The sequence below is a fragment of the Oncorhynchus mykiss genome, chromosome 10 (genome assembly GCF_057628025.1).
Source record: "Oncorhynchus mykiss isolate SJ-2025 chromosome 10, ASM5762802v1, whole genome shotgun sequence".
Taxonomy (NCBI): domain Eukaryota; kingdom Metazoa; phylum Chordata; class Actinopteri; order Salmoniformes; family Salmonidae; genus Oncorhynchus; species Oncorhynchus mykiss.
This window is the reverse complement of record NC_143031.1, coordinates 35,638,241-35,660,514: the sequence shown is the minus strand read 5'-3', so window position 1 is coordinate 35,660,514 and position 22,274 is coordinate 35,638,241. Positions and strand designations below refer to the sequence as shown.

General features: G+C 46.7%; 1 protein-coding gene across 4 annotated transcripts in view; it reads left to right on the top strand.

Annotated features, from left to right (window-relative positions):
* The window catches only part of LOC110533736 (connector enhancer of kinase suppressor of ras 2), a 53,050-nt gene that overhangs the window by 5,121 nt on the left and 25,655 nt on the right, over positions 1–22,274 (top strand). For 2 of the 4 annotated variants that reach the window (XM_021618221.3, XM_021618219.3), the window contains exons 2-9: positions 1,759–1,922; positions 11,603–11,805; positions 14,075–14,180; positions 14,995–15,036; positions 15,187–15,306; positions 19,388–19,447; positions 19,587–19,655; positions 21,087–21,233. In XM_021618221.3, coding sequence (XP_021473896.3) covers positions 1,759–1,922; positions 11,603–11,805; positions 14,075–14,180; positions 14,995–15,036; positions 15,187–15,306; positions 19,388–19,447; positions 19,587–19,655; positions 21,087–21,233 — 911 coding nt within the window. Of the gene's footprint in view, positions 1–1,758; positions 1,923–11,602; positions 11,806–14,074; positions 14,181–14,622; positions 15,037–15,186; positions 15,307–19,387; positions 19,448–19,586; positions 19,656–21,086; positions 21,234–22,274 lie in introns of those variants that run through there. The other 2 variants (XM_021618225.3, XM_090186471.1) reach the window with 1 other exon arrangement.

The window sequence follows — 22,274 nt, the reverse complement described above, 5'->3', positions numbered from 1 at the left end:
TTAACTGGGTAAAGAGGCTGATTTGTTAAGCCCTTAAATTGTATGCAAAGCCATGGAACTCTCCTCTTTCTGCTTCTCCACAATTTCTCTGCCAGCTGAACTTGAGCCGAATGCTTCATTAGGTCCAGGCCAGAGAACACACTGAGATTGAATCAAAAGGAGGAGATGAGGGCTCCACAGCCTTCTTTGTGGGAGGCTGACCGAGGGAGGAGAAAGGAGAGAAAGAGTGTGGGAGAGGGAGTGTGGGATGAGAGTGGATGAAGGAGAGATTGAGAAACACTGAGACTGAGAGAGATGAGGAACATTGTATATGTGTGTTTAAACATGTATATGTGTGTTTACGTGTGTGTGTGTGTTTACGTGTGTGTGTGTTTATATGTATATCGGTATCTTTCGGTAGCCAATGTGAGGACAATGTCACCATCCATGAAGAGCGGGGGGGGGGGGGGGGGGGGCGTTTCCATGACAACATCAAGCTCTGCCAAGTAGGTCTGCCCCTATTTGAGGCAACGGTCCTTGAGATGAGATCCATGATGTGTGTGTGTGTGTGTGTGTGTGTGAGACAGCAGTGTGTGTGAGACAGCAGTGTGTGTCAGTGCTGGAGCGAATGTTTGTGTCTGCGTGAGTGTTGAGTCCAGATTGAGACAGTGACAGATAGCGTTTGTACAGCTGTGAATGAAAGCTTTCAGAGATAATGACAGAGATGGTGCTATCGCTGTGTTTGCATGCCAGTGGGATAGGAGGATCAGTTTGAACAGCTCCTCTGTTCAAACTGGGGAGGGAAGGACGGAAGGAGGGAAGGATGGAAGGATGGTACTGTGTTTCAAGTGGGTTTAGTGTGGGGCTAAATGTTTACTCATGAATGACCTGTGCCAACTGTTGGTTATGAGTGGGCTGTAAGTGTGCAGTAAATGTGAGAGTGTTTGAATGTGTCATGATCTTAATAAAGATATGATACTTTTTGTGTAGTTCTTTGTGTGGAAAGAACTACACAATAATAGTAGGACGGTTGTATGTAATGGTATGCGTAGGGGTTATGCGTATGTAATGGTATGTGGAAAGGGTTGGTTGTTTGTGGGTTGTACATACCACTGTAATTTGTTGGACATGTGTGGAGGTCTGTGTGACGTGGTTGATTAAAGCTTGGTGAGTCTGTGTGTGTATATCTGTTCAGCGATGCCCAGAAAGGCACTATGTTCATCTCTGAGATCTCTGTTTGTCCATTTTCGTTAAACCAAGCACTGGCACACACTCACAGGCTGCAGTTTCAAAGCCCAGAAATGAGAGACACAAACACACACACAGTCAGTGATAGAAAGAGAGAGTGGGGGGGGGGGGAGACAAGGTGGAGCGATAGAGTCACTGTAAACCCCTCAGGACTGCAGAGCTGACAAGAGAAAGTTTCTTCACACTGCCCCGACCAGATAACATAACATCTTCACACACAATATTTAGAGTGATGCCTTTGAGGGACTGAGGTTGTTGGAGCTTACATTTGAAACACACTGCCTGCATTGGTCTTGGTAGTAATCTGGATAGATGGAGTTGATACCAAGATTACTGTTACTTAAATTATATTATGTTGTCTCTCAAAACAATATGCTAAATATGCTATTTCTCAATTATACATGCATCAATACTTGTATAAAGCAGTAGCAGATAGCAGCAGAGAGGAGTAAGCCAATACAAATCTGTTTACCTGAACATATCCCTATGCAATGAGACTTTTCACCGTGTCATTTCCTCCTCTCCCTCCAGGGCTGGATGACTGTCTGCTGCAGTACATTAAGACGTTTGAGAGAGAGAAGGTGGGAGGAGACCAGCTGCTTCGTATCACCCACCAGGAGCTGGAGGAGCTGGGGGTCACCCGCATCGGACACCAGGAGCTCATCCTGGAGGTTGTGGACCTACTCTGTGCCCTGGTGAGTCCTCCATCCCTTTCACTCAGTCATTTCATTCCCCTCCAGAGCAGGTCTTCAACCTGTTGTTACCAAACTTTTTTTTTCATATCTTGTCTTATCATCAGGTGAATGATAATGGCAAGGCGAAGTAATCAACATTTTTTTATTTTTATTAATAGATATGGTAGATCGTTTTTCACTATTTTGACCTCCCCACATTATTATTGGAAGATGAAGTTTACCTACTCTGTGCCCTGGTGAGTCCTCCATCCCTGCCTATTAGCTAGAAAGTTAGAAAATAGCAGCTAAAAAATAGCAGCTGTTTAACTGGTTAAACAAAGGTTAGCCATGTTTTTGCAAAAATGATTTACCAAGTCAAGAAAGCTTACCAACAACCAGTAGCATTTGCCACACTGGTAGCCTATTCGCGGGGGCTTTTTCAAAGTCTATGTCAGATACTCCAGTGATTGTAATTTGCTCAATATTAGGAGTTGAGAATCATTGAGGACTGATGAACCCACCAAAGAGTGTGAATCAAGTCAGGAAGTCAGAGAACCATCCTTAGACCAACTCAAAAACTCTAGGTCTAGGCTTAATCTGTGTCCGGGAAACCAACCCCTTATTTTTTGGCCATAGTGAAGACCCCTTTCTGGAGAGGTCAGACAGGCAGCTGGCGTAGGGCTCAACTGTAAGAGTCTTTACAGTTTAGGATTGAAGTGCTGTGATATGTTAAAGCATTTCTGTGCTGACAGCATTTCAGACTCTTGTTCCATCTTGTATGTTTTGTTTGTCTGACATCTGTGTCCATTTTAGGACATTCTATCATTCAATATTCCCTTTAGGTTGGATTTTCTTTCTGATTATTGATAATTAGTTGTTGACATATTCACAGTTGGCTAATATCTGTTTTAGGCTGACAAGTGTTGTGACAGATCAGGTAATTGCCCTGTTTGTCAGTTAATTTCCCTTGTTCCACCTGTATGCCGGAGGGATAGTTACTCACAGAAAATAAACATTGATAATCTCTGATAATCCCCTGGACTAATTTTCCATTCTCTCTGCCACCCCACACATACTGTACAGACACAATCACACCACCCCAAACACACAACACAATCACACCAGCTTCTAGGGTGGTTTGGGTGGGTGTGACACATGGACGATAAAGAACGATGACCAACAGAAGATAATGGATATAGAGAAAGAGGGGGAGATAGAGGATGAGAGAGAAGAGAGAGGATCCGAGTAAAGATTGAGTGGGTGAGATTGATGGGAATAAAGGGAAACGAGTGAGGCGGGATATCTATTTAACTAACTATTTAGCAGCCTTATGGCTTGGGGGCAGAAGCTGTTCAGGTTCCTGTTGGTTCCAGACTTGGTGACTTGGTACCATTTGCCAAGCGGTAGTAGAGAGAACAGTCTATGACTTGGGTGGCTGGAGTCTTTGACAATTTTTAGGGCCTTCCTCTGACACGGCCTTGAACAGAGATCCTGGGTGGCAGGGAGCTCGGCCCTAGTAATGTAGTGGGCCATACACACTGCCCTCTGTAGCGCCTTGCATTCGGATGCCAAGCAGTTGCCATACCAAGCAGTGATGCAGCCAGTCAAGAAGCAGTTGTATGTGGTTTAAATGGTGCAGTTGTAGAACTTTTTGAGGATCTGAGGGCCCATACTGAATCTTTTCAGCCTCCTGAGGGGGATGAGGCATTGTCATGCCCTCTTCACGACTGTGTTGGTGAGTGGACCATGATAATTCCTTAGTGATGTGGACACAGAGGAACTTGAAGCTCTCAACCTGCTCCACTACAGCCCCATCAATGTGCATGAGGGCGTGTTCGGTTCTCTGTTTCCTGTAGTCCACCATCAGCTCCTTTGTCTTGCTGATGTTGTGGGAGAGGTTGTTGTCCTGACACCACACTGCCAGGTCTCTGAACTCCCTGTAGGCTGTCTCATAGACTGTTCTCTCTACTACCATATGGCAAGCGGTACAGATGCACCAAATCTGGAACTAACAGGACCCTGAACAGCTTCTACTCCCAAGCCATACGACTGCTAAATAGTTAGTTAAATAGATAACAAATACAGTTGAAGTCGGAAGTTTACATACACCTGAGCCAAATACATTTAAACTCAGTTTTTCACAATTCCTGACTTTTAATCCTAGTTAAAATGCCCTGTCTTAGGTCAGTTAGGATCACCACTTTATTTTAAGAATGAGTGGGTTAGAAGTTTACATACACTCAATTAGTATTTGGTTGCATTTCCGTTAAATTGTTTAACTTGGGTCAAACGTTTCGGGTAGCCTTCCACAAGCTTCCCACAATAAGTTGGGTGAATTTTGGCCCATTCCTCCTGACAGAGCTGGTGTCACTGAGTCAGGTTTGTAGGCCTCCTTGCTCGCACTTGCTCTTTCAGTTCTGCCCACAGATTTTCTATAGGGCATTGTGAAGGCCACTCCAATACCTTGACTTTGTTGTCCTTAAGCAATTTTGCCACAACTTTGGAATTATGCTTGTGGTCATTGTCCATTTGGAAGACCCATTTGTGACCAAGCTTTAACTTCTTGACTGATGTCTTGAGATGTTGCTTTAATATATCCACATAATTTCCCTGCCTCATGATGCCATCTATTTTGTGAAGTGCACCAGTCCCTCCTGCAGGTTATGCTGATACAGTATAGGACTCGTTTTACTGTGGATATAGATACTTTTGTACCTGTTTCCTCCAGCATTTTCACAAGGTCCTTTGCTCTGGGATTGATTTGCACTTTTCGCACCAAAGTACATTCATCTCTAGGAGACAGAATGCGTCTCCTTACTGAGTGGTATGATGACTGCGTGGTCCCATGGTGTTTATACTTGCTTACTATTGTTTGTACAGATGAACGTGGTACCTTCAGGCATTTGGAAATTGCTCCCAAGGATGAACCAGACTTGTGGAGGTCTACAATTTATTTTCTGAGGTCGTGGCTGATTTCTTTAGATTTTCCCATGACATCAAGCAAAGAGGCACTGGGTATGAAGGTAGGCCTTGAAATACATCCACAGGTACACCTTCAATTTACTCAAATTATGTCAATTAGCCTATCAGAACCTTCTAAAGCCATGACATCATTTTCTGGAATTTTCCAAGCTGTTTAAAGGCACAGTCAATTTAGTGTATGTAAACTTCTGACCTACTGGAATTGTGATACAGTGAATTATAAGTGAAATAATCTGTCTGTAAACAATTGTTGGAAAAATTACTTGTAGATGTCCTAACAGACTTGCCAAAACAATAGTTTGTTAACATGAAATGTGTGGAGTGGTTGAAAAACTAGTTTTAATGACTCCAACCTAAGTGTATGTAAACTTCCGAAGTCAACTCTAGTTACCCGGGCTATTTGCATTGACCCTTTTTGCACAAACTCTTCTGACTCATCACATACGCTGCTGTTACTGTTTATTATGCACTGAGTGTACAAAACATTAGGAACATGACATAGACTGACCAGGTGAATCAGGTGAAAGCTATGATCCCTTATTGATGTCACTTGTTAAATCCACTTCAATCAGTGTAGATGAAGGGGGGGAGACAGGTTAAAGAAGGATTTTTAAGCCTTGAGACATGGATTGTGTATGTGTGCCATTCAGAGGGTGAATGGGTAAGACAAAATATTTAAGTGCCTTTGATCGGGATATGGTACTGTAGTAGGTGCCAGGCGCCCCGGTTTGTGTCAAGAATTGCAACACTGCTGTGTTTTTTACACTCAACAATTTCCTGTGTGTATGAAGAATGGTCCACCACCCAAAGGACATACAGCCAACTTGACACATGTGTGAGAAGCATTGGAGTCAACATGGGCCAGCATCCATGTGGAACGCTTTCGACACCTTGTAGAGTCCATGCCCCAATGAATTGAGGCTTTTCTGAGGGAAAAAGAGAGGGATTCAGTTCAATATTAGGAAGGTTCCTAATGTTTGGTATGCTCAGTGTATATCCTGTTGCTTAGTCACTTTATTCCTACCTATATGTACATATCTACCTCAATTACCTCATACCCCTTGACATCGACTCGGTACTGGTACCCCATGTATATAGCCAAGTGATCTTTACTCATTGTGTAGTTATTCCTCGTGTTATTTTTTTTCTATTTTCTATTATTATTATAATATTTTTTTTTTTTTGTCTCTGAATTGTTCGGAAGGGCCCGTAAATAAGTATTTCACTCTTAGTCAACACCTGTTGTTTACTAAGAATGTGACAAATTAAATATTATTTTGTTTGATGGTGAGAGGGAAGGAGAGAGAGAGAGATGAAGGGATAGAGAGAGAGGAGGGAATATAGAGGGAGAGAGGAGGGGATAGAGAGAGAGGAGGGGATAGAGAGAGGGGGGATAGAGAGAGAGGAGGGGATAGAGAGACAGCGAGAGAGAGAGAGAGAGAGAGAGGGGAATAGAGAGAGAGGAGGGAATACAGAGAGAGAGAGAGAGAGAGAGAGGATGGGATAGAGAGAGAGGAGGGAATACAGAGAGAGAGAAAAATAGGAGGGAATAGAGAGAGAGGAGGGAATACAGAGAGAGAGATAGAGAGGAGGGGATAGAGAGAGGGGGATAGAGAGAGAGGAGGGGATAGAGAGACAGATAGAGAGAGAGAGAGAGAGAGCGAGAGAGGGGAATAGAGAGAGAGGAGGGAATACAGAGAGAGAGAGAGAGAGAGAATGGGATAGAGAGAGAGGAGGGAATACAGAGAGAGAGAAAGAGAGGAGGGAATAGAGAGAGAGGAGGGAATACAGAGAGAGAGATAGAGAGAGAGAGAGAGAGGATGGGATAGAGAGAGAGGAGGGGATAGAGAGAGGGGGGGTAGAGAGAGAGGAGGGGATAGAGAGACAGAGAGAGATAGAGAGAGAGGGGAATAGAGAGAGAGGAGGGAATACAGAGATAGAGAGAGAGAGAGAGAGAGAGGAATGGATAGAGAGAGAGGAGGGAATACAGAGAGAGAGAAAGAGAGGAGGGAATACAGAGAGAGAGAGAGAGAGAGAGAGAGAGAGAGAGAGAGAGAGAGAGAGAGAGAGAGAGAGAGAGAGGATGGGATAGAGAGAGAGGAGGGGATAGAGAGAGGGGGGTAGAGAGAGAGGAGGGGATAGAGAGACAGAGAGAGAGAGATAGAGAGAGAGGGGAATAGAGAGAGAGGAGGGAATACAGAGAGAGAGAGAGAGAGAGGATGGGATAGAGAGAGAGGAGGGAATACAGAGAGAGAGAAAGATAGGAGGAATAGAGAGAGAGGAGGGAATACAGAGAGAGAGATAGAGAGAGAGAGGAGGGGATAGAGAGAGGGGGGATAGAGAGAGAGGAGGGGATAGAGAGACAGATAGAGAGAGAGAGAGAGCGAGAGAGGGGAATAGAGAGAGAGGAGGGAATACAGAGAGAGAGAAAGATAGGAGGGAATAGAGAGAGAGGAGGGAATACAGAGAGAGAGAGAGAGAGAGAGAGAAAGAGAGAGAGAGAGGATGGGATAGAGAGAGAGGAGGGGATAGAGAGAGGGGGGTAGAGAGAGAGGAGGGGATAGAGAGACAGAGAGAGAGAGAGAGAGAGAGGGGAATAGAGAGAGAGGAGGGAATACAGAGAGAGAGAGAGAGAGAGAGAGGAATGGATAGAGAGAGAGGAGGGAATACAGAGAGAGAGAAAGAGAGGAGGGAATAGAGAGAGGAGGGAATGCAGAGAGAGAGAGGATGGGATAGAGAGAGAGGAGGGGATAGAGAGAGAGGAGGGAATACAGAGAGAGAGGAGGGAATAGAGAGAGGAGGGAATACACAGAGAGAGAGAGAGGAGGGGATAGACAGGGAAATAGAGGACGGGATAGAGAGAGAGAGGAGGGATAGAGAGAGAGGATGGGCTAGAGAGAGGGAGAGAGAGGAGGGGATAGAGAGAGAGAGAGAGAGAGAGAGAGAGAGGAGGGAATAGAGAAAGAGGGGAGGAATAGGGCGAGGAGGGGATAGCGAGAGAGAGAGAGAGGGGGAATAGAGCGAGGAGGGGATAGAGAGAGAGGATGGGATATAGAGAGATAGGAGGAAATAGAGAGAGAGAGAGAGAGAGCGAGAGGGGAGGGGATAGAGAGAGGGATGGGATAGAGAGGGAGAGGATGGGATAGAGAGAGAGGAGGGAATGGAGAGAGAGGAGGGAATACAGAGAGAGAGAGAGGAGGGAATAGAGAGGGAGAGAGGAGGGGATAGAGAGAGAGAGATAGAGAGAGAGTGAGAGAGAGAGAGAGAGAGAGAGAGAGGAGGGAATATAGCGAGGAGGGGATAGATAGAGAGAGGAGGGGATAGAAAGAGAGAGAGAGAGGAGGCGATAGAGAGAGGGGAGGGAATGGAGAGAGAGAGAGGAGGGTATAGAGAGAGGAGGGGATAGAGAGTAACCAGTCAGAGGTCACAGATGTTATCTGAAGCCCACTCATCCTCCCTAGCCGTACGGGTAAGCTCGCCTTCACTCCCTAAGCCCCTTATGTAACTCGGATTTGGTTAAGTCAGTCAGTCAGGCACAGTTAGGCACTGTATTAAATATGATTACTCATCGGCCAGCCCCCCTCCAAGAAACCCTCTCATGACAGACGCCCACAGGCCCCCACGTGCAGCGGGGCATTGTGGGTAGCGGGTAATGAGTATTCTGGTTTCCCCACACATGCGAGGTGACAGCTGGAGGGGGAATGGGGGACGGGTCTGATGGGTCACTCGTTCTGTTAGATCCTCGCATGTTTGTCACACATTGAGGCAGGCATAAGCAGGCAGGCTAGACTCCCTGTGAGCCCCTGTCAGTACAATTGGCTTTTTATTTACCACACTTTTAATCCCTTACTTTCTCTGCCTTTATGGAAAGAAACATGCTACAGTGAATTGTGTGTTTATGCCACATTCCCTTCCTTTGAATGAGGGTGAACAGTGTTAACGTGAAAGTGAGTTTAAGGAGCATCTTTATGATTACTGTTGACTTGATTATCTAAACAACATTGTCATACAGTATATTTACAGCTTTTGGGAAAGTTAGTACTGTCACGACTTCCGCCGGAGTAGATCCCTCTCCTTGTTCGAGCAGGAACGCTGGTCGACGTCAGCGGCCTTCTAGCCATCGCCGATCCACTTTTCATTTTCCATTTGTTTTGAAGGCGTCTAGACATTGGCTTGAGGGGGCTAAACACCCTTTTCTCATCTGGACGGACCACCGCAATCTGGAGTGCATCCGGGCGGCGAGGAGACTGAACCCTTGCCAGGCAAGGTGGGCCATGTTCTTTACCCGTTTTGTTTTCACCCTGTCCTGCAGACCAGGTTCCCAGAACGCTAAGACAGACACACTGTCCCGGATGTATGACACAGAGGAGCGGTCTAGGGATCCCACTCCCATACTCTCGGCCTCTTGCCTGGTGGCACCGGTAGTGTGGGAGCTGGACGCGGACATCGAGTGGGCGTTACGTACAGAGCTCACTCCCCTCCAGTGTCCAGCTGGGCGTCTGTACGTTCCGTTTGCTGTCCGCGACTGTTTGATCTATTGGGCCCACACGTCACCCTCCTCTGGTCATTCAGGCATCAGTCGGACAGTGCGCTGTGGGAAGTACTGGTGGTCCACCTTGGCTAAGGAAGTGAGGGTTTATGTTTCCTCCTGCTCGGTGTGCGCCCAGTGCAAGGCCTCTAGGCACCTGCCCAGAGGGAAGTTACAACCCCTACCCATTCCACAACGGCCGTGGTCGCACCTGTCGGTGGACTTCCTGACGGATCTTCCTCCCTCACTGGGCAACACCATGATCCTGGTCGTTGTGGATCGGTTTTCTAAGTCCCTCCGTATCCTCCCTTTGCCCGGTCTCCCTACGGCCCTACAGACTGCAGAGGCCCTGTTCACACACGTCTTCCGGCACTACGGGGTGCCTGAGGACATAGTATCTGATCGAGGTCCCCAGTTCACGTCAAGGGTCTGTAGGGCGTTCATGGAACGTCTGGGGGTCTCGGTCAGCCTTACCTCAGGTTTTCACCCCAAGAGTAACAGGCAGGTGGAGAGAGTAAACCAAGATATGGGTAGGCTTCTGCTGTCTTATTGCCAGGACCGGCCGGGGGAGTGGGCGGCGTTCATACCCTGGGCAGAGATGGCCCAAAACTCCCTCCGCCACTCCTCTACCAACTTCTCCCCCTTCCAGTGCGTACTGGGGTACCAGCCAGTTCTGGCGCCGTGGCATCAGAGCCAGATCGAGGCTCCTGCGGTGGACGACTGGTTTAGGCGCTCGGTGGAGACAAGGGACGCCGCTCATGTGCACCTCCAGAGGGCCGTGAGGCGTCAGAAAGCAAGCGCAGACCGTCACCGCAGTGAGGCCCCGGTGTTAGCACCGGTCTGGCTCTCGACCCAAAACCTGCCGCAGCCCTGCCGGAAGATGGGCCCGCGGTTTGTGGGGCCATTCAAAGTCCTGAGGAGAGTGAACGAGGTTTGTTACAGTTTACAGCTTCCCCCAGATTACCGTATTAACTCCTCGTTCCATGTGTCTCTCCTCAGGCCGTTGGTGGCTGGTCCACTCCAGGAGCCTGAGGTGACAGAGGTTCCTCTGCCCCCTCTGGACATCGAGGGGGCCCCGGCGTATGCAGTCCGATCCATACTGGACTCGAGGCGTCGGGCGAGGGGCCTTCGGTACCTCGTGGAGTGGGAGGGGTACGGTCCGGAGGAGAGATGCTTGGTGCCGGTGGAGGACGTGTTGGACCCTTCAATGCTGCGGGAGTTCCACCGTCTCCATCCGGATCGCCCTGCGCCTCGCCCTCCGGGTCGTCCCGAGGCCGGTGTCGTCGCACTGCTGGAGCTGCACGTCAAGGGGGGGGGGGGGGGTACTGTCACGACTTCAGCCGGAGTCGGTCCCTCTCCTTGTTCGAGCGGCGTTTGGCGGTCGACGTCACTGGCCTTCTAGCCATCACCGATCCACTTTTCATTTTCCATTTGTTTTGTCTTTGTTTTATACACACCTGGTTTTAATTTCTCCATTACATGTTCATTATTTAACCCTCTGGTTTCCCCCATGTTTGTGTGCGTGTTTGGAACCTTTAATTTTCTCCTTTAGTTGCCTTCACATGTAAAGGATGTGACTTACTGGTTAGTGTGCACCTTGTTCTACACACACACTATAGTCAAGATTTTCTTTGGCAAAATGCACTCCATGGCAGGGAACTTCCTGTAATTATGTATTATATTGGCTCTGAAGTTTCTGTAGTTTGTTTTGAATTGTTATCGACAGGTTAAAACCAGTTGAGACTGCGGCCTCACTGCGGTGACGGTCTGCGCTTGCTTTCTGACGCCTCACGGCCCTCTGGAGGTGCACATGAGCGGCGTCCCTTGTCTCCACCGAGCGCCTAAACCAGTCGTCCACCGCAGGAGTCTCGATCTGGCTCTGATGCCACGGCGCCAGAACTGGCTGGTACCCCAGTACGCACTGGAAGGGGGAGAAGTTGGTAGAGGAGTGGCGGAGGGAGTTTTGGGCCATCTCTGCCCAGGGTATGAACGCCGCCCACTCCCCCGGCCGGTCCCTCTTCATGAGGGTTCTGTAGAGACATACAACAACAGAAATCATCCAAAATCCCAAATAAAACTACAATAACATCCCGGTAATAAATGACAACGAGAGTCAACCAAATCCTCTCTCTCTCTCTCTCTCTCTCTCTCTCTCTCTCTCTCTCTCTCTCTCTCTCTCTCGCTCTCTCAGAACTACGGTCTGGAGACAGAGAATCTGAAGACTCTATCCCACAAGCTGAATGCCTCAGCCAAGAACCTGCAGAACTTCATCACAGGGAGGCGTCGCAGTGGTCACTATGACGGCCGCGCCACCCACAAGCTGCCCAACGACTTTCTCACCTCTGTGGTGGACCTCATCGCTGCAGCCAAGAGCCTGCTGGCATGGCTGGATAGGTGAGATTTGCAAAGAGCTACAGTACACACACACACACACACACACACACACACACACACGTAATCGCATACATCGTTTTTCACTTCAAAGTAAAACAAGTAAATCATTCAAATTAATGTTGTTGGTGGCAAGTGATTCTCTTTACTGTGTAATTTATCTCACCTGTGGTAAGTTTCAGGTGCCTACAGGGTAGAAAAGACATTCCACCAGTTTTGAAAAGAGGAAACAGAACATTCTGCTCCATTGCACTTCATTGTAAAGTGCAATAACATATTTGACAGCATCTGCACTGTACATGCTCAGAGACACACTATCATACACAGACTACTCTCAAAGGTTGTTTTTCAAATCACACAGTCCCCTACAACTGAATGCATTCAACTGAAATCTGAATAAGAGAGGTGCGGGGGGCTGCCTTAATCGACATCCACGTCTTGAGTGCCAGGGGAACAGTGGGTTAAGTGCCTTTCTCAGGGGCAAAAAGACAGATTTTTACCTTGTCAGCTTGGGGATTCGATCCAGCAACCTTTTGGTTACTGGCCCAACTATATAGGCTACCTGCTGCCACGTAGTCAATATACTTGAACTATTTGTTCAGCATTTTTTAAATGTACAGTGACAGAATTCAGAACATGGGCCGTTCTTACATACAAACAGACAATGAAAGCTCTTACAATATTTGATGAATACATTTCTCTTAAACAGGTGATAGGCAAACAAGCACACACCGGCCACGAACGATGTGTTTACAGTACCGCGCTGGTGAAAATTGACCAAATGATTAGGGTGAGGCACATGGGCTACTAACAGCTTACCACACAACATACATTTAGTATTACTCTCTCAGCTGCAGTATACATATCTCCCTGGCATATTACATAATTTATGCAGCAGCATACAATACATTTTTGGACTCACCTTGGCTTGTGATTTGCTCACTTAAACATGAAGGTGACGCTGCGGTTTTGTCATCAAACTTTGTCATCAAAGTCTGTCATTCTCTGGATTTATGGTAGGAACTCGAAAAGAAAACACACAGCCACTCGATTGAATAGCAGGCTGTTACTTATTGCTTCGCACTGCTTGCAGTTAGCCACTGATTCCTTCCATAAGACTCATTGTTGTATTTGCGATTTCCAACTTGATGTGTAATCTTTATTTCCAATTGAGATGAGCATCGATACGTTTTATCTATAATTTCTCTTCATTATTTCTCTTCATATGACAAGGATTAAAAATAATTTGCCAGTAGATTGTCGACTTGATTCATGATAATAACTGCTAGCTAAGACTTTGAAAGTCCAATCAAAGTTATTGTAGATATAACGTGATTTGATGTCATTCTATCTGTGGCCAATGATCTTTTGCCTTCTTGGATGGGCACTTCTAATATAACTCTATAGCAGAAACCAAGGGGCTAAAATTTCCGAGCTCTAACCATAGAATTGGGGGTGACGTACTGTACCATGAATGACAGAAAACTGAGCCAATCATGCTGGCTACCCCCACCACCACAGAAAGCACTGAGCTAAGCTGAAACACCTGCATTTTTGGAGCTGCCTTACTCAAGAAAATGTATGCAGCTTTATTAACTCAGTTACATTTTTGTTTATTTACATTGTTTGCAAACTGATATGTGACATGTAAATGCGAAAATAACAAGCAAAACAGGCAAGCCCCCCATTTTTTTTTTTGCCACACCTGACCTAAATGACGAGTCGCCACTGGTCCAGACCCATAGGGTGTCATATGAACATTTACCCATAATTAATTCAGAGGTCAAGGGTCAGCGATGGCTCACTGGGTAGCAGACAGACAGGGTCTGTTTTCGACCACTCAAAAGTCTATGTCCTTACATAATCTCCATGAGCAATCAGCTGACGAACAAAGGATGAGTAAAGCCTTTATGTAAGGGTTGTTTTTGAGAGGTTGGCCATGAGAGCTGTTAAGAGCTGCTGTGTATCCTCCTCAGGTCCTCTGTGAGTTGCTGCCAGACAGTGTGTATGTGTGTGTGTTTGTGTGTGTGGACCGGCGTGTGGGTGGGTGTATTAAGACTATCATATGCAGTAGGCAAACTTGTATGAAAGCTGCATTATTAGTTTGATTCCCTAGACTTGCACTCTAGTTGAAGAACTGAACAACACCGGCTTCATAGATAACGGTCATTGTCATATATAATATGGCACACGAGACACACTTCATACTCACCCACATGCATTGTCCACTCAAAGGGATCAGAATGAAGAATGATCTAATGGTTCATTCCAGGTGCTACTTCTTTTTCAGGTCTCCGTTCGCAGCAGTGGCAGACTACTCCATGACAAGAAACAATGTGATTCAGCTGTGTCTAGAGCTCACCACGATTGTACAGCAGGCAAGCCATCAAACACAATCCCATATACAGCTGTACCACTAGCTAGCATTAACCACTGTTGTAACAAACATGTCTCAAAGGTCTTTTTAAATGGAGTTAGTCAACACAGGACCTGTGTTCTCTGCTCTGCTATTGGAAATAACTGTATGTGTCATCATGCCAACTGAGCAAAGACAGCCTCTGGCTACTCAAATGGAGCCTTTCCTTTTGTAAAGAGCATGACAGCCTGCCTGCCTACCATACAGTATGTGTGTACGCTGGGAGGATGTGGAAGGGTTTCTCTGTGTTGCTCTAATTCCTACTGCGGGAGCAGAACTGAACTGTTCCAATAGATATAAATAGGGGAAGGCTGTGACTGTATAGAGGCATCCGTCTTCACTAGAGCAGGACAACGTACTGTAGGAGGAGGGCTGCAGGGAGGGAGGGAGGGTGAGTTCAGGCCTGGTCCTGCAGGGATTGGCTCGGGTACAGGCTCTACAAGAGGGCCTGGTCCAAGGCTGCAGAGGTGTTTACAAAGAGCAGCAGGTAGAGCAGCAGAGGTTTCATCCATGTGTGGCTGTCTATGGAGTCTATCTGATGGCCAGGAGATATTGTCTGTAGAGAGAGAGAAGGAGTGGAGAGAGGGGACACATGCCCCTGACAAGGCAGAGTGACTCGTAGCGGACTGTTTGTGTGTGTTTGTGTGAGAGTGGGGCATCAGTGCTGAACTTCTCTGTTCTTTTCATATTGCCACCTTGTTATAACTGGAATAAGCACTTCTCTGACACGTTGTCCTGTGGTAACCTCTGCCTCTCCATCTCCCTCTGTTTGGCAGGACTGTTCTGTGTATGAGACAGAAAATAAGATTCTGCATGTGGTGAGTGGGCCCACTTATTTCCATTCCTTTCAATGCATCCAAACATAATTAAAGTCCCCATAACTCAGTTACTGTCTGGCGACTCATCCCTAATCCATCTAAAATCCCTGTTTTCTCTCTTTCCCTACTCTCCATCCTTTCTGTCTACAGTGTAAGACTCTATCTGGAGTATGTGATCACATCATCTCCCTGTCCTCTGACCCGATGGTGTCCCAGTCAGCCCATTTGGAGGTGGTTCAGCTGGCCAACATCAAGTCCACTGAGGGACTGGTAAGACTCCCCAGATACTCAGACGTACAGACTAGAAGGTCTTGTACCTTTTACTTACCTTCTCTCTTTCTCTAACACAACTACAACACATGCACTCCTTCTGGGTGACAGATCACTCTTCTGGGTAATAGATTTTGGAGAGTAACTACTATGTATTTACTTAGTATATTTGTCCTGTACAGTACAGTATGTGGATATAAACCGTTATCTAAAACCTGCATGTTTGCCCTAACTTGCACTTACAGTTGAAGTCGGAAGTTTACATACACTTAAGTTGGAGTCATTAAAACTCGTTTTTTCAACCACTCCACACATTTCTTGTTAACAAACTATAGTTTGGCAAGTCGGTTAGGACATCTACTTTGTGCATGACACAAGTAATTTTTACAACAATTGTTTACAGATTATTTCACTTATACTTCACCTTATCACAATTGCAGTGGGTCAGAAGTTTACATACACTAAGTTGACTGTGCCTTTAAACAGCTTGGAAAATTCCAGAAGATGATGTCATGGCTTTAGAAGCTTCTGATAGGCTAATTGACATAATTTGAGTCAATTTGAAGTGTACTTGTGGTTGTATTTCAAGGCCTACCTTCATACCCAGTGCCTCTTTGCTTGATGTCATGGGAAAATCTAAAGAAATCAGCCAAGACCTCAGAAAAATAATTGTAGACCAGGTACCTCTTTCATCTGTACAAACAATAGTACGCAAGTATAAACACCATGGGACCACGCAGCCTTCATACCGCTCAGGAAGGAGACGCATTCTGTCTCCTAGATATGAACGTACTTTGGTGCGAAAAGTGAAAATCAATCCCAGAACAACAGCAAAGGACCTTGTGAAGATGCCGGAGGAAACAGGTACAAAAGTATGTATATTGTAACGGCCGTTGGCCCCCCCCAAAGATGCGGACTCCGGCCACAAAACCTGAACCTATAGGGGAGGGTCTGGGTGGGCGTCTGTCCGCGGTGGCGATTCCGGCAGCACCGGAGTGAAGGGGGGCTCTGGCAGCTCCTGACTGATGGACGGCTCTGGCAGCTCCTGACTGGCGGGCGGCTCTGGCAGCTCCTGACTGACGGACGGCTCTGGCAGCTCCTGACTGACGGGCGACTGTGGCAGCTCCTGAATGACGGGCGGCTCTGGCAGCTCAGGACAGACGGGCGACTCTGGCAGCTCAGGACAAACGGGCGACTCTGGCCGCTCAGGACAGACGGGCGACTCTGGCAGCTCAGGACAGACGGGCGACTCTGGCAGCTCAGGACAGACGGGAGACTCTGGCCGCTCAGGACAGACGGGAGACTCTGGCCGCTCAGGACAGACGGGAGACTCTGGCCGCCCAGGACAGACGGGAGACTCTGGCCGCTCAGGACAGACGGGAGACTCTGGCCGCTCAGGACAGACGGGAGACTCTGGCCTCTCAGGACAGACGCAAGACTCTGGCAGCTCAGGACAGACGGGTGACTCTGGCAGCTCAGGACGGACGGGAGACTCTGGCCGCTCAGGACAGACGGGAGACTCTGGCAGCTCAGGACAGACGGGAGACTCTGGCAGCTCAGGACAGACGGGAGACTCTGGCAGCGCTGGACAGGAGGGAGCACCTGGAGGAAGGACACGGAGAGACAGCCTGGTGCGTGGGGCTGCCACCGGCCTGATGCTTGGAGGAGGCACAGGATAGACCGGGCCGTGGAGGCGCACTGGGGGTCTCGAGCACCGAGCCTGCACAACCCTACCTGGCTGGATACTCCCCGTTGCCAGGTCAGTGCAGCGAGGTGGAACAGACCTTACTGGGCTGTGCTGGCGAACGGGGACACCGTGAGTAGGTGCCATGTACCCTGGCCCGAGGAGACGCACTGGAGACCAGATGCGCTGAGCCGGCTTCATGGTACTTGGCTCGGCCGATACGAGGCGCTGCAATGTAACGCACCGGGATATGCCTGCGCACCGGGGACACCATGCGCCTCACGGCATAACACGGTGCCTGCCCGGTCCACCTCTCTCCACGGTAAGCACGAGGAGTTGGCTCAGGTCTCCTACCTGACTTAGCCACACTCCCCGTGTGCCCCCCCCAAGAAAGTTTTGGGGATGCCTCTCGTCCCAGCCGCGCTGCCGTGCTGCCTCCTCATACCACCGCCGCTCAGCTTTCACTGCCTCCAGCTCTGCCTTGGGGCGGCGATATTCCCCAGCCTGTGCCCAGGGTCCTTCTCCGTCCAGAATCTCCTCCCATGTTCATGAGTCCAGAGATTTCTGCTGCTGCCCGATACCACGCTGCTTGGTCCTTTTTTGGTGGGTGATTCTGTAACGGCCGTTGGCGATGGAAGAAGGTGAGGACCAATGCGCAGCGTGGTAAGTGTCCATATTTTTAATAAAGTAATAGAACACTGAACAAAAACAACAAAGTGAACGAACAAAACCGAAACAGTTCTGTCTGGTGCAGATACAAACACTCAACAGAAAACAATCACCCACAAAACACAGGTGGGAAAAGGCTACCTAAGTATGATTCTCAAACAGAGACAGCGATCGACACCTGCCTCTGATTGAGAACCATACCAGGCCAAACACATAAACGCAACATAGAAAAATGGACATAGACTACCCACCCAACTCACGCCCTGACCATACTAAAACAAAGACATAACAAAAGAACTAAGGTCAGAACGTGACATATATCCACAGTAAAACGAGTCCTATACTGACATAACCTGAAAGGCCGCCCTGCAAGGAAGAAGCCACTGCTCCAAAACTGCCATAAAAAAAGCCAGACTATGGTTTGCAACTGATTGTACTTTTTGGAGAAATGTCCTGTGGTCTGATGAAACAAAAATAGAACTATTTGGCCATAATGACCATCGTTATGTTTGGAGGAAAAATGGGAGGCTTGCAAGCTGAAGAACACCATCCCAACCGTGAAGCATGGGGGTGGCAGCATCATGTTGTGGGGGTGCTTTGCCTCAAGAGGGACTGGTGCACTTCACAAAATAGATGGCGTCATGAGGAATGAAAATTATGTGTATATATTGATGCAACATCTCAAGACATCAGTCACGAAGTTAAAGCTTGGTTGGGTCTTCCAAATGAACAATGACCTCATGAATACTTCCAAAGTTGTGGCAAAATGGCTTAAGGACAACAAAGTCAAGGTATTGGGGTGGCCATCGCAAAGCCCTGACCTCAATCCCATAGAAAATTTGTGGGCAGAACTGAAAAAGCGTGTGCGAGCAAGGAGGCCTACAAACCTAATTCAGTTACAGCAGCTCTGTCAGGAGGAATGGGTCACCCAAGTTATTGTGGGAAGCTTGTGGAAGGCTACCCGAAACGTTTGACCCAAATTAAACAATTTAAAGGCAATGCAACCAAATACTAATTGAGTGTATGTAAACTTCTGACCTACTGGGAATGTGATGAAAGAAATAAAAGGTGAAATAAATAATTATCTTTACTATTATTCTGACATTTCACTTTCTATAAAATAAAGTGGTGATCCTAACTGACCTAAGACAGAGAATTTTTGTAGGATTTAAAGTCAGGAATTGTGAAAAACTGAGTTTAAATGTATTTGGCTAAGGTGTATGTAAACTTCTGACTGCAACTGTTGATATGTCTGTCCTGCGTGGGGCTGTAAACTTCCACCCCACCCACACACACAAATGCACAGAGCCCTCATAGGGCCACAGAGCACACAGAAGGCAACAGAGCTTTTCACATACAGGACTGTCAATTGAACCTGAACAGAGGAGTGGGCAGAGTGGGTCAAAAATAAACCTCTTACTCTCTTCTCACTCAGACTGAGATGCACTGAATGTGTGTGTGTGTATGCGCGCGTGTGCGTTTCTGTGTGTCTGTTTGTTATGCACTTACAGCCCCCCTGAGGAAAGGCTTGAACATTTGAGTATGTTTGTCTGTTTGCCTCTCTGAGTGACAGTGTCCGATTGAATATGTACAATATAGATTCATGGATGTTTTTTGTAATTTTGTACTGTATGCATTTATGTGTTTGTGTTTGTAATGTACTGTATATGGATGTGCAAACTATTACCAGGCTATGGCTCTAAGCTACCTCTCTCTGTATCTCTATAGGGCATGTACATCAAATCAACATATGATGGCCTGCATGTCATCACTGGAACTACAGAGGGAGTGAGTATCGATCATGCTCAGTCAGAGGGAGATGTGTCACTCAAGGCGGTGTCACAGTGAATCTCCTAAATGACAGTGAACAGCATCAGGCCCATCAGTGTTTTTATAGCTGTGTGATGTGTCTCTTCCTCTCCATCAGTCTCTGGCTGACCGCTGTAAGAAAATTCATGCAGGCGATGAAGTCATCCAGGTCAATCATCAGACAGTGGTGCGTCTCTCTCTATTTTCTAACCTTTAAAAAAAAAAATGATACCTTTCTTTAACCAGGAAGAAACGCATTGAGAAGCAGGTTCTTTTTTTCCAGGGTGACCTGGCCAAGATAGCAGTAGTAGTCAATACAACATTTAAGATGTTCACCCATGAAAGGATTAATTCATTCAAGGTTAATACAAACGGGTGCAACTTTCACCGGGGACGGTTAGGACACCCCCCCCCCCCCCCCACATTCTGAAATTGCATTTTTGTCAACCCCAGTTTTATCATAGGAATGTGACGGTGTGCTTTAGGACCATGCGGCTACCTCTGATCGGTCGGGGTAGGCTGTTTGGAGTGTTCATCTGACTGCATAAAAAGAAAAGTCCAGTCAATATAGAATTTCATCAGAAAAACAATAATCCAAACCTCATGTCTCTACTACACTGTATATGGTTCAAACGTTACAGACAATTTACTCTGAGAATTTAGCATGTTTAGAGTGAATGGAATGTCATCACTGTATGATAAAAAAAGCGGTCACTGCTCAATAGAATTCTGTGGCGCTGCTCCGTGGCAGAACGGCGCTAACTTCGAAACTCAACTGACAAGCTAACTAGTGGCTGCAGGTTCATGAGTGAAAACATGGGCTTTTTCTAAATGAAATCTGCTGAAAACAATACTTAAAATTAGATTAAATATATATTTATTTACAAAGCTAAGAGATTGAATTTCAATATCCACCCTTTGCGAAAGACAATCTGTTCCAGTTTTCGTAGTGTATTTCTGAGTCTTTCCCTTTAAATCGGCATAGAAATGGCCCCTCTCAACGTAGAGTGATCATCATTTTAGGCAATGAAAGCCAAGGATCTGGAGGTGAAAATGATATCAAGTTGATTTTGATTGGTTCAACCATTTGGAAACACATCCAAATGGTACCACCACACAATGCCTAATATGGAAGAGATACAACCAAGAGTTGCACAATCTAAACTAGCAACGGTCACCGCAAATTAACATTCTTATTTCATCAACACTGTCAAACACAAGAAATATTAAGGTTATAATATTGTAAAGTCCAATCTAATGATTCATTCTATGTCATTGATAATTGATAAAGAAAACTACATTTTGACATTGATTTTGTAATATCCTACAGAAAACATTTATAACATGCTAACCATCTCTGGCTGAGAGCGAGCTCTGGTGAAGGTCATGAATTTTGTATATTTTTTATATTATCTCCCTTGTCCATCCCCATTTATCTTACGTTTACATACTGTTATAGGACTACCCTATGATTACTACTATGTTTGTGCGAAATGTTGCCCTATGTGTTTTTCATTATATTTGTGTGTGTGTGTGTGTGTGTTATATTTGTGTGTGTGTGTGTGTGTGTGTGTGTGTGTGTGTGTGTGTGTGTGTGTGTATTGGCTTGTGGCGCTAGGTGGGCTGGCAGTTGAAGAACTTGGTGAATTCTCTGCGTGGGGACCCCGGGGGTGTTATGCTGACTCTGAAGAAGCGACCACAGAGCACGCTGACATCCACCCCAGCACTGCTGAAGAACATGAGATGGAAACCCTTAGCCCTGCAAGTATGACAACACATTCACTTTCAACCTCCACACAACTGATGAATGGGTGTGAAATCACAAACCATTCCCTTAATAGTGGTTCTTTATTATTATTATTATTATTTTTTTAAATTAGATCAGCTTTAGTATTGCAGATAGATTGTGGCTTCTATCAATGTAATTGTCTGCATCATTTCCAATCATTTCCAATTTCCCATATATTTTTCCCCTCGTCAATCTACACACAATACCCCATAATAATCAAAAACTGTTCTTTAGAAATTTTTGCAAAAAAAATATATTATAAAAAAAATAATGAAATATTACATTTACATAAGCATTCAGACCCTTTACTCAGTACTTTGTTGAAGCACCTATGGCAGCGTTTACAGCCTGGAGTCTTCTTGGGTACGACGCTACAAGCTTGGCACATCTGTATTTGGGGAGTTTCTCCCATTATTGTCTGCAGATCCTCTCAAGCTCTGTCAGGTGTATGCAGAGCGTCACTGCACAGCTATTTTCAGGTCTCTCCAGAGATGTTCGATCGGATTCAAGTCCGGGTTCTGGCTGGGCCACTCAAGGATATTCAGAGACTTGTCCGGAAGCTACTCCTGCGTTGTGTTGGCTGTGTTCTTAGGGTCGTTGTCCCGTTGGAAGGTGACCCTCACCCCAGTCTGAGGTCCTGAGTGCTCTGGAGCAGGTTTTCATCAAAGATCTCTCTGTACTTTGCTCCTTTCATCTATCCCTTGATCCTGACTAGTCCCTGCTGCTGAAAAACACCCCCCCCCCCCCCAGAATGATGCTGCCACCACCATGCTTCACCGTAGGGATGGTGCCAGGTTTCCTCCAGACGTGACACTTGGTATTCAGGCCAAAGAGTTCAATCTTGTTTTCATCAGACCAGAGAATCATGTTTCTCATGGTCTGAGAGTACTTTAGGTGCCTTTTGGCAAACTCCAAGCGGGCTATCATGTGTCTTTTACTGAAGAGTGGCTTCCGTCTGGCCACTCTACCTGATTGGTGGAGCGCTGCAGAGATGGTTGTCCTTCTGGAAGGTTCTCC